The following is an 11,395-nucleotide window of genomic DNA, read 5'->3' on the forward strand; positions in this document are numbered from 1 at the left end:
TGTAATGAAACAAGGAGTATGATTTGTTGAATGTAAAACTGATGATTTGCCCTGTAAACTTTCACTCAATCCACAATAAAAACCTTAAGTAAAAAAAAAAAAAAAAGTTTTAGAGACAGGAAAGAAAGCAAAGACCAAAGTGGATATCAGAAGAGACTCTGAAATTTGCTCTTGAACATAGAGAAGCTAAAGCAATTGGGAGAATGATTAAGTAGAAGAGCTGAACATAAAGATTGAAAGAACAGCTCAGGAGGACAAAGTAAAGTATTACAATGGCCTCCTAATTTCTTGGCATAGACTATAAATGTGTAAAGACCTGGAGTTAAAAAATCAAAGGGAAGAACATGCTCAGCATTTTTCAAGCTGAAAGAACTGAAGAAAAAATTCAAGCCACAGGTTGCAATCTTGAAAGATTCTGTGGACAAAATATTGAAGCATGCAGGAAGCTTCAAAAGACTAAGGAAGGAATACACAGTCATTGTACCAAAAAGAATTAGTTGATGTTCAACCATTTCAGGAGATAGCATATGATCAAGAACTGGTGGTATTTATTTAAGGAAGAAGTCTAAACTGCGTTGAAGACATTAGTGAAAAGCAAGGCTGCAGGAATTGAAAGAATATCAATGAAAATATTCCGACAAACTGATGCAGCATTAGAAACACTCCGTAGTTTATGCCATTAAATTTGGAGGACATCTACCTGGGCCCATTCCAAAGAAAGGTGACCCAACAGATATGGAAAGTCTCAAACAGTTCTGCTAATATAACATGCAAGTGAAATTTCCTCTCTACAAATGTAGAGTATGTTTCAGTGCCTGGACTTCATTAGACTTCATCTTCTACTCCTCCAAGCTGGGGATGGCTTCAGTGAGACTCTTCTGTCAGTGAGTCAGGCTTGCTTCCCTAGACAGAGTTGCCTTCTCATCCCTCCTTGGGCAACCTTTCTCTGCACACAAGCATGAGGTTCAGCAACTTGCCTGCATTTGCATTCAGCTCAATCCAACGAGACAACGGCATGGTAGTTCCTCTCGCTTGTATCATGTGAAAATTTACTGCAGACATTCTAAATTAGAGATGGGATTAAGTGAGGTTAAAAAAAAGAAACACAAGGAAAACAAATAGATCAGACTAAGAATAGTTTGGTATTTGAAAATTCCGGTATCCAAATAGCAACGCATCTTTTCAGGTTGAGTAGCTGAGTATTAAAATTGCAGCCTGGGTTACCTGCTAACATAGCCACCAGACTCTCATTCTCACTGCATAGACATTGCTTTCTGCCTGTGAGTTGAACAATGAATTCATTCACTGCTGGCAAAGATGTAATGAGTGACTGCATGGTGCTAGGTACTAAATGGTAAGAATACAAGGAATGCTTTGAACAAGGCCACTGTAATAGACAGAGTTGGGTTTAACCGGAGGCCAATGCAATTTAAGCTCAGGTTCTCTCATTTGCATAGACCCCTTTCTAATTTTATATTCATAATTTGGATTATTATTATTTTTTTTTCTAAAGCAAGGTTTTCCGAATTACTTAAGGTTTGAGAGCCACAAAATCTGGAGTCATCCTTGCTCCCAGGAATGAATCAGGTGTGCAAGAAATATGACTTTACTTTTGCCATGTTGTTGATATCAGTTGCTTTCGAGTTAACTCCAGTTCATAGTGACTTTATGTATAATAAAACAAAATGTAGCCCAGTCCTATGCCATATTCAGCTTTTGCTGTCGTTGAATTCCAGTTCTGTTTCGAAATATCTTCCAGTAAGTGGAGTAGACTTAACCTCAATGAATTTAAGGGTCTTGCTGGAAGTGGACCTCCCTTTTGAGTGGATTTCTTGGAATGACAAGACACTGGAGGGAGGGAGTATTTGATCATAGGGTGTCTCTTGTCTGTGCTCACTACCCCAGAGACATTGATGTTCTTATCTGGCTTAGAGGCATACTTTGTTGTTGTTTTGTTAAGTGCTGTGGAGTCGGTTCCAATTCATAGTGACCTTGTATATGGCCCATGTAAATTGTGTCTTTGTCCTTTTTGAGCTCTCCGTCGGTGAGCTCTTTCTTGGTTTCTTCGATTCCCCTGAAGAGTGAAAAATATTTGGCTTTCTTTGAGCACCACACTGTAAACACAGGGACAGCTGAAGCTATGCTAGGTCATCTATGCCTATGCATGCTGAGCCACATGACCATCCTTTACTGCCACCATGACAGGCTCTGGAAACTTCTTTAAGATACACCTCTTTCCTGGGGTTCATCTGAGAATCAAGCACAAGCTTTTTTGTTTGTTTGTTTTTCCTTCCAGTTGCTGTTAATTCTAACACATGGTGACCCATGTGTACCAGAGTCAAACTGTGCTCAACAGAGTTTTCAGTGGCTGACTTTTTGGAAAATTGATCCTTTCTTCCAGGGTACACTAGAATCTCCAACCTTTAAGTTAGTAACCAAGCACATTACTATTTTGTGCTTTAAAACTAATTGCTGTTATGGAGGTAATAGCTCAAAATACCAATGAAGAGGGAAGGAGTCTTCACATCAAGTATCAATGCTATCCCTTCTGTACACAGGGTAGCTAGGGATGGGCAACTTAGACATTGGCTACCTAAAATGAGGGGGTGATAAAGGCACAAAGTCACTGGCTTACAAGGTTTCAAGAGAGAGTTTAATTAAAGAGTGTGTGTGGGAAGATAAAACTCCCACTGAACAGTTTTCATCAAATCTGTATGAATCTGGTTAAAAGAGATGGGGATAAGATTCTTATGATTCAATAGTGAGTAATTGTTACCATCACTAATTGTGACTCTCACAATTATAAAGATAGAAGTTTTGTAACAGAAACAGAGTAGTTAATCTTACAGTCCAGAAACAGAACACGCTAGGACTATCAAGGGAGAAGAGCACAAGTGAAATGAGGGACCTTATCCAGAGAAGCAGCGACGGCAGAGATGGGAACATGGAGAGCGGGAGCAGCTGAGGACTCTAGATTCATGGAAAGAGAGGGAGTGAGAGCTGGCGGTGAGGAGGCAGACTTGCCGAATGTGCCCTTTGGTGGTGCCAATTATTATATATGCCTGAGTGTTAAAAAAAAAAAAAAAAGCTAAAGTGGATAGAGAGAAATACTGTATGCTGTTAACTGATGGTACATGGTAGGGATTTTAATCATTGTAAGGAAACAAGGAGTATGATTTGTTGAATGTAAAACTGATGATCTGCCCTGTAAACTTTCACTCAATTCACAATAAAAACTTAAAAAACAAATAAAAAATACCACTGCTGTTGAGTTGCTCCCAACTGGGACCCAGTAGAACAGATAAGATCTGCGTCGTAGGGTTTTCAGGATTGTAAATCTGTGCAATAAAAGACTGCCACACCATTCTCCCATGGAGCATCTCGTGAGTACGAACTACCAACCTTTATGGTTAGCAGTTGAGCACATAACCACTGTGCCATCGTGTTCCTTGTGTTCTAAACCACCCCCAAATCCATTAGAGGATGAAACCAGGGTTCAGTTGCATGGTAGGATCTATATTTAAATGAATTGCTATTTAAGCTCTCTTGTTATTTCCCGTTCATGAGTAAGCCTTGCTTGAGTCAGATTGTTTGGGAACTTCTCATCCATCATGATTTTGTCTACGACTATCTGGTAGAATAGTGGTTATGAATTGGGCTGTGAACTGCAAGGTCAGCAGTTCAAAACTACCAGCGGTTCCACGGGAGAAAGATGAGGCGTTCTGCTCCTGTAAAGATTTACAGCCTCGGAAACCCTGTGCAGGGTTGCTATGAGTCGGAACCGACTCCACGGCACTTAACAACAACAACAATTATTTTTATAGAAGTCGTGGTGTGGCGCTGTGGGCTAATGCATCAGACTGCAAAGTTGTTTGAACTTCAGGGTCAGTGGTTCAAGCTCACCAGCTGCTCCTTGGAGACCCTATACAGGATTGCTACAGGTCGGAATCGATTCAACGGCACTTTATAACAGTTGTTTTCATTTGATCCTTGTACCTTGAGTCCTTCAGGCTTTTGAAACTTCAGAATCAATTTTCTTTAAAACCTTAAAACTTACTCATCTCAAATTTGAGTTTCAAAGAGCAGTGTTTGACACTTAAAAGACAAGCATTGATATTCTCTGTTCTCATTCTGATGTGATTTCTTGCAGAGGCAGTGGAGGTACAGTACCCACGCTGGGTGAACCTAGAGAGCCCGTAGGGTACAGAAATTAGTTAGTAATTGACAGTGCTATCTGGCTACATCATCTGTCCGTAATTGCATTTCAGTGCACAAAACTGGTGATAATACAAATGTCTGTTTAGCCAACTCTCTTTTCTCTTAGAAGATGTTCTAACCCATTGAATTAAATGAATGGCTGCTCCAACGCTATGCAAGAGTGCCCATTGTTAAGATGAAATGTTCTTGGTCAAGGATATTTGACCATGAGAGGCTGCCATGGAATCTCTTTAAGCAACAAGACTCTCTAAAAGATGATGAGTTGGAAAGTTCATTTTCTGAATTTGATATATGCACTGAATTCACCAGCGTCAGCGACATTAGAAGGTGTTAGACTTTGTGATATTAGTCTGCATACCCTCAGATGTGAACCTAACTAATGAAGAATCTGACTTGCAAAGCTGACTTACTCAGACTGAAAAAAAAATGTACTACTTTTCAGTGTTGTCAATATAATGTTTTTGAAAGTGCTTATTTCCTAATTGCTATTATTGTTGAGTGCTATCAAGTCAGTTCTGACCCATAGTGACCCCGTATAGGGTTTCTGAGGAGCGGCTGGTGGGTTTGAACCACTGATCTTGCAGTTCAAACTGACCTTGCAGTTCAGTGCATTATCCTGAAATGCCTAGCACTACATATAATTTTGAGCAGTTTATATAGATATAGTTAAATGTTTTTTATTGGTTGTTTGGAAATATTAAAATATGAAGTGTTTTGTTTTTACCTTTTAATCCTTGAGCCAACACTAACCTATAAAGCCATCTTTAAGTTAAACAGCAATTTACCTCATGAACTAACGAACATTTGCTGTGAATATCATGCTCATTTAAACAATTATTTATATGAGCTCAAATGGGCATTAAATCTAAAACAGATGAGAACTTTAAGGGACGGAGGACCTAAATTAGCGGTGGTTACTGTTTTTATTAAGTCGGTTCCGACTCACAGCGATCCTGTATAGGGTTTCCGAGGAGTAGTTCAAAACCACCTTGTAGTTCAAGCTGACTTTGCGGTAGAGTGCTAATCCTACAGCGTCAAACCAGGACATCAAATAGATGGTAGTGAAACTCTGTAGGCAGAGATAGGGAGAATGGTGTCACAATGTGAAGTCTGTAACCGATGTCAACTATTCATGTAAAAATGGTTGAATGGGGATGTCCTATGTCGTGTATATTTTCAGCAAAAACCAAAAAGATAAATGAAAAAATATTGAAAGGTTTTACTTATAGATTTTCCTTCACATAATTGTTTAACAAAGACTTATTATTAAGTGCCTTCAAGTCTGTTCCAACTCAGCAATAACAAAGACATATTGTTGTTGGTAAGTACCTTGGAGTCATTTCCGACTCATAGCGACCCTGCACAGGGTTTCCGAAGCTGTAAATCGTTACGGGAGCAGAAAGCCTCGCGGAACGACTGGTCATTTTGAACTGCCAACCTTGACCTTGAGGTTAGCAGCCCGATTCATAACCACTGCGCTACCAAAGCTTCTTAATAACAAAGACTAGTTTACTACTTTTCACGGAGTTGACATAAGGGGATGTTGACAGTCTCTAATTTATAAAAATAAGCTACATTTCTGTATTTCCCTTAGTCGTTTCAAGACACTGATGGGTTTGCTATGCAAGATACAGATAATAAGGTATTTTAAATGGATTGAAGCATTTTTTGACAGCTTCACTTTGGTGGCTTTATTTATCTTCTGAACCTAATGTAGACTCTGTAAAAATGAACGACAGTGAACTTCAAGAATATGTTTTAATTCAAAATTAGTTAAGAACAAATGAATCAGGATTTTACACTCCCTGAAAGTGGCCCACAGTGCAGAATTTAAAATATCGTATGTGGAAATAATAGTGAATATACATTGCTTGCTTCTCCTAGAGTTATCTGTAATGAGTGAGGGGTTTGCACCTTTTTCACTTCCTTTAACAGTGATTTTGGCTTAAAAGGATTCTCTTCTTGAATCTTGAATATTTATTGGGGATAATTTGAAGATATTTTCAAGCTTAAGGAAATCGAAGTACAAAATCACTAGCAATAAGAAAGAACTTCATAAACAATGAGCAGAGCCATTAGATTGGCTAAGACAGAACGTTGAATGTTCAGCTAAGGTCTGTTGTCTAAACTCTGTTGCTTCATCCACTGTTTGTTCCACACTAAAGATGGTGAACATTTCCTACTTCATGTTAAGACAATGAAAAAGAGAAATAAGCAATCTACCTTCCTATTTTGCAACAAAGAATAGTTTTTCTAAGAGTTTAAGCCTTTGCTATAAATAAGAAGTTATAAATTAACAAAGTAAATAAAAAAGTTAGTTACATTCTTTACACAGTAAAGCCTGCATCAATAATTACTATTAACACTCAAAAAAAAAAAAAAAAGAACCCCAGAAAACAGTGACGTTCTCTCTCTGAAGTTGTTTTGTACCTGAGAAGCACAAGAGCAATAGAATGAAAAGTTTTCAGTCTTTCTTTAGTCATTAATTCTGTCATTCATTATTAGTTTTCATTCACTTATCATTCATTTATATGCTCATTCAATCATTTATTATTTTTCAAATACTTACAGAATACTTGTTATATGTGAGAACTTTTCAAAACACATTTTGAATTCCAATAAACCATAAGTTTCCAGAGAAATATATTCTTACTTATGAATTCAAACTACTTTCTAACAATAGTTGGGCTTTTTTATTTCTGTGCACATTGAAGATATGCTTTATTCAGTGTTACATGAATAGATTTATTCAACAGGTATACATTTAATTTCAGATTCAAGCCTTTACATACTCACATTTTGCTCAGCCATATAAATTTATATTTTAGTAATTTAGAAGAAAAAAGGAGCTCTGGTAGCGTAGTGGTTACGAATCGGGCTGTAAACCTTAAAGGTCAGCAGTTCGAAACTACCAGCCGCTCCGCGGGAGAAAGATGAGGCTTTCTACTCCCGTAAATATTTACAGCCTCGGAAACCCTGTACAGCGTTGCTGTGTGTCGGAACCGACTCGACGGCACTTAACAACAACAATTTAGAAGAAAAACGTAATTATTTAATTATGAACAGATACCAATGACCTACATTTGTCGAAAGATTATTGTGAGATTAATTAAAATTGGCTAAGTATTACGAGTCCATTTGCCACCCAGCTGAACTATAGAACTGTAGTTAGTTATTAAGGTCATACAAGGTAAGAATCTTCAATGGTAATTTTGAGGTGTGGCACATTTTTATTATAACCTGGTTGTACAACATTGTATAGTACTGCTCATAGTAGAAAAACACTTTTCTCTTTGACATCAGCTATTCCTTTGAGACTAGTTTGGCTATTTATAAATGGCTTACATAACTGAGAATTAAGTGATCACCAATATAAATAGGTCTATTCAGAGCCTATTTATATAAGTCATAGTTAATTATCTTAGGTTAAGCTTTTAATTATACCCAAAGATTTCCTGTTAATTCATTGAAAAACCTGACAGCTAACTCACTGACAAGTAGCCAGCATGATATATCACAAATTATTTCTTTAAATGATTTCATTTTTGTTGTTGGCATATACACAGCAGAAGAGACACCAATGTAATCATTTCGGCGTGTGCAATTCACTGGCATTGATTATGTGTGTCAGGTTGTCCAGTCAGTCCCACCCTCTTCTTCCAAATTGTTCCTCCATCATTAACATAAACTGACTGTGCCCTGAATTTTCTGTGTAATCTTTAGAGTTGCTTTTGTCCATTTAATCCCATATTGATAGTTTTCAAAGATCGCATTGCTCAAGGCAGACATTTTTTACTGATTAAATTATTGTTTGGTTTGGACATATTATCAAGAGGAATCTAACCCTGGAGAAAGACATTGTTGTTGTTGTTTTTGTTGTGGGCCATGAAGTCAGTTCTGACTCACAGCAACCCTGTATAGAGTTCCCAAGACTCTAAATCTCTAAGGAAGCAGAAAACCTTTCTCCCATGGAGTTGCTGGTGAATTCTAACAGCTGACCATGTGGTCAACAGCCCAACTCGTAACCCACTACGCCACCCAGGACTCCAGAGAAGGATATCATGCTTGGTAAAGTAGACAGTCAGAGAAAACGAGGAAGGCCTTCAATGAGACGATTGACACAGTGGCTACAAACAATAGTCAGCGGACTGAGCAGTGTTTCATTCTGTTGTACCCAGGGTCACTAAGAGTCAGGATTCCATGGCACCTGTTAACAACAACATCGCTCGGTTTAAAGAAGACTCAGGGGATTATAAGTTATTTTTTAGTAAACATCAAATTCAGTATGACATGGCCAGAATTTTTTAAACAGACAAAACTAAAATATTGCTATTTTGATTTCAGATGCGATCTGTAAGCCGAGTCTTTAAGTTTATTGATATACCAACAGAAGGAAGTAAGCCTGCCAAGCCAGTCAAACCATTCAAGGATGACCAACTCTCCAAAGTTATGATTATTGAGAATCAGCATGTGAAGAAAGATGACCACTGGCCCTCAGGGGGCCAAATGACTGTCATAGACCTCACAGCAAAATATACAGATAATGGGAATGCCATATTAGAGAACATTTCATTCTCAATAAGTCCTGGGCAGAGGGTGAGTATTCAACATTGCCTGTTTTGTTAGACCTGTGTTCAATAAATGAATCCCAGTAAGTGAGCAGATGCCATTCATAACACTATAATTATAGGTAAGGACCAATATTGATCAGACTTATCTCAAGTTATTAATTATGTAACTACATATCATTGAGTCCTAGTGTGGCGCTATACAGTAAGCACTAGACAGTTAACCACAAGGTTGGTGATTCAAACCCACTAGCTGCTCCTCAGAAACCCTATACAGGATTGCTCTGAGTTAGAATTGACTCCATAGCACAAAAACATCATTGATGACTCTATTTTACTTTACACATCAATGCCATGGCAGCTGAGAGTCTCTCCCCATGACGCTGGTGACTATGTGTGACCATGATGAATGCCAAAAGTGCTGTTACCAAACTACAGACGATAAATATGTTGATGTAAACCAGGTGAAAATTTTTAGTAAATTATTTGTTATCCCTCCTTCTGGCATCCTTCCACCTCTCTACTTTATTGATGCTTACTTGCCTAGTAAATTAAATTAAACCAAACACAGTTAGCATGACAGGATTAGCTGAGTCCTCATTTCTGTAGAAGTTTCCCTGCTGTACATACGGGGAGTAATCAGAAATACTGCAAAGTGAAGAAGAATCTATATGCTCAGGCATTTCCTTTTTCTGCATCTAGACCAGTCTCTGGTAGCATAGTGGTTATGAATCAGGCTGCAAACCTTAAGGTCAGCGGTTCGAAACTACCAGCTGCTCCGCGGGAGAAAGATGAGGCTTTCTACTCCCGTAAAGATTTACACCCTCAGAAACCCTATACAGGGTCGCTATGGGTCGGAACCGACTCGATGGCACATAACAACAACAACAACAACAAGACCAGTCTATTCTACACATGCCAGGCATGCTCAGCCACTGTTCATTACAAGCCACTGTCTAGGTAGTTTGAGGGGAATGGAAAAATGAATCATGTAGGCAATGGATCTCAGCCCTAAAGGGCATGCAGTATTTATGGAGTGGTTTCCATATGCTGCATACTGTTTTGGAGTCCTGGTGTGGTGCTGTGGGTTAATGTGCTGGACTGCAAAGTCAGTTTGAACTGGAAGGTTGGCAGTTCAAGCTTACCAACCACTCCTTGGAAACCGTATACAGGGGCGCTATGGGTAGGAACCGACTTGACAGTACTTAATAACAACAACAAAAAAGTACTATTTTAGGAGTCCTGATAATGACGTTATAGGATGAGCACTGAACTGCTAACTGCAAGGTCAGCAGTTCAAACCCACCAGCTGCTCCTCAGATAAAGATGAGGCTATCTGCTCCCACAAAGACTTAGAGGCTCAGAAAATCTATACAAGGGTCCCTCTGAGTCAGAACTGACTGGATGGCACACAGCCAGCCAGCCACAAGTAAAAAAACTAATAAGCAACGAACACCACCTGTAAAGGTTGTTGAACCCTCAGTAAGTTCACAGGATGGTAGGAATCAGAGTAGTTCACTTCCAGATGGCTATTTTAATTAAAGCACTCTGTTTGAATGAATCTTTTGGGAAAGAAAACTTGTTAAACAAAGAAGTTTATGGTTGTAATAAATGTAGGAGTGGGGGAAGATAAGACCTCATGTGAAAAGGGTGTGGCATACAGGCTTTCAAATTGCAAACATTTTCAGTCATCGTTCTCAAAATTGTTGTGCTTTTATCTAACTATCCAGCTTTGATACTTGTTTTTTGATACCTTAAAGTGTTGCTTTCACCCACTCAGTTTTAAACAGTAAGGAGGTAGGAGGTTTTGAGATGGCACAAACAGTTAAGCACTCAACAACTTGAGTAAAGATTGGTGGTGAACCCACTCAGAGATGCCCTGGAAGACAGCCTTGGCAGTTTGCTTCTGTAAGGTCACAGCCTTGAAAATCTAGGCAATAGTTGACTCTGCTCCATTGGGCTCGCCATGAATCAGAACCAACTCAATGACGACTCACAACAATTACAAGAGAAACGACTGTGCTTTTCATCTTTTTATTCCTTTGCTTAACGTATTGACTAGCAGAGTACGTGTTGAAAGAAAGAATGAATGAATACATTCTGAATGGAATGTGCTAAGACTGGTCTATTCATGGTATGATGCAATTACAGCTAGCACCAAATTCAACTATTTAACTCTAAAGATAATATTTTGACTTATATTGATCCAAAATTCTCAGAGAAGAGTTGCACTGAAGTTACTAGAAAACAGTGACTTGGAATTAAGACATGTCTAAAAGCTCACTTGCAGGAAGTACTCTAGCCTTTTTCAACAGATCAGTCAGCATCCTGGAAAAACAAATCCTAGAAAGGAACTGTTATGTGCTATTTTTCACCAGCTGCTCCTCGGAAACCTTATGCAGGGTCACTATGGGTCAGAACTGACTTGAAGACACCGAACAACAACAAATTTGCATAAAAAACAAGACCTTATTAGGTATGAACCAGTAAGACTCACTGTTGATGGAAAGGGTGTCAAACAAAATGCATTCCCAGCATTCAGTACTATAAGGAAACTAGGGTTGGATGTTCTAATGCTAAACAAAAGATTTGCAAATTACCTTTTCATC

General features: G+C 38.6%; 1 protein-coding gene across 1 annotated transcript in view; it reads left to right on the plus strand.

Annotated features, from left to right (window-relative positions):
• The window catches only part of CFTR (cystic fibrosis transmembrane conductance regulator (ATP-binding cassette sub-family C, member 7)), a 177,802-nt gene that overhangs the window by 141,303 nt on the left and 25,104 nt on the right, over positions 1-11,395 (plus strand). Inside the window, exon 22 of the mRNA XM_006859315.1 lies at positions 8,563-8,814. Coding sequence (XP_006859377.1) covers positions 8,563-8,814 — 252 coding nt within the window. The remainder of the gene's footprint in view (positions 1-8,562; positions 8,815-11,395) is intronic.

The sequence above is a fragment of the Chrysochloris asiatica genome, unplaced genomic scaffold (assembly GCF_000296735.1).
Source record: "Chrysochloris asiatica unplaced genomic scaffold, ChrAsi1.0 scaffold00032, whole genome shotgun sequence".
Lineage (NCBI taxonomy): Eukaryota > Metazoa > Chordata > Mammalia > Afrosoricida > Chrysochloridae > Chrysochloris > Chrysochloris asiatica.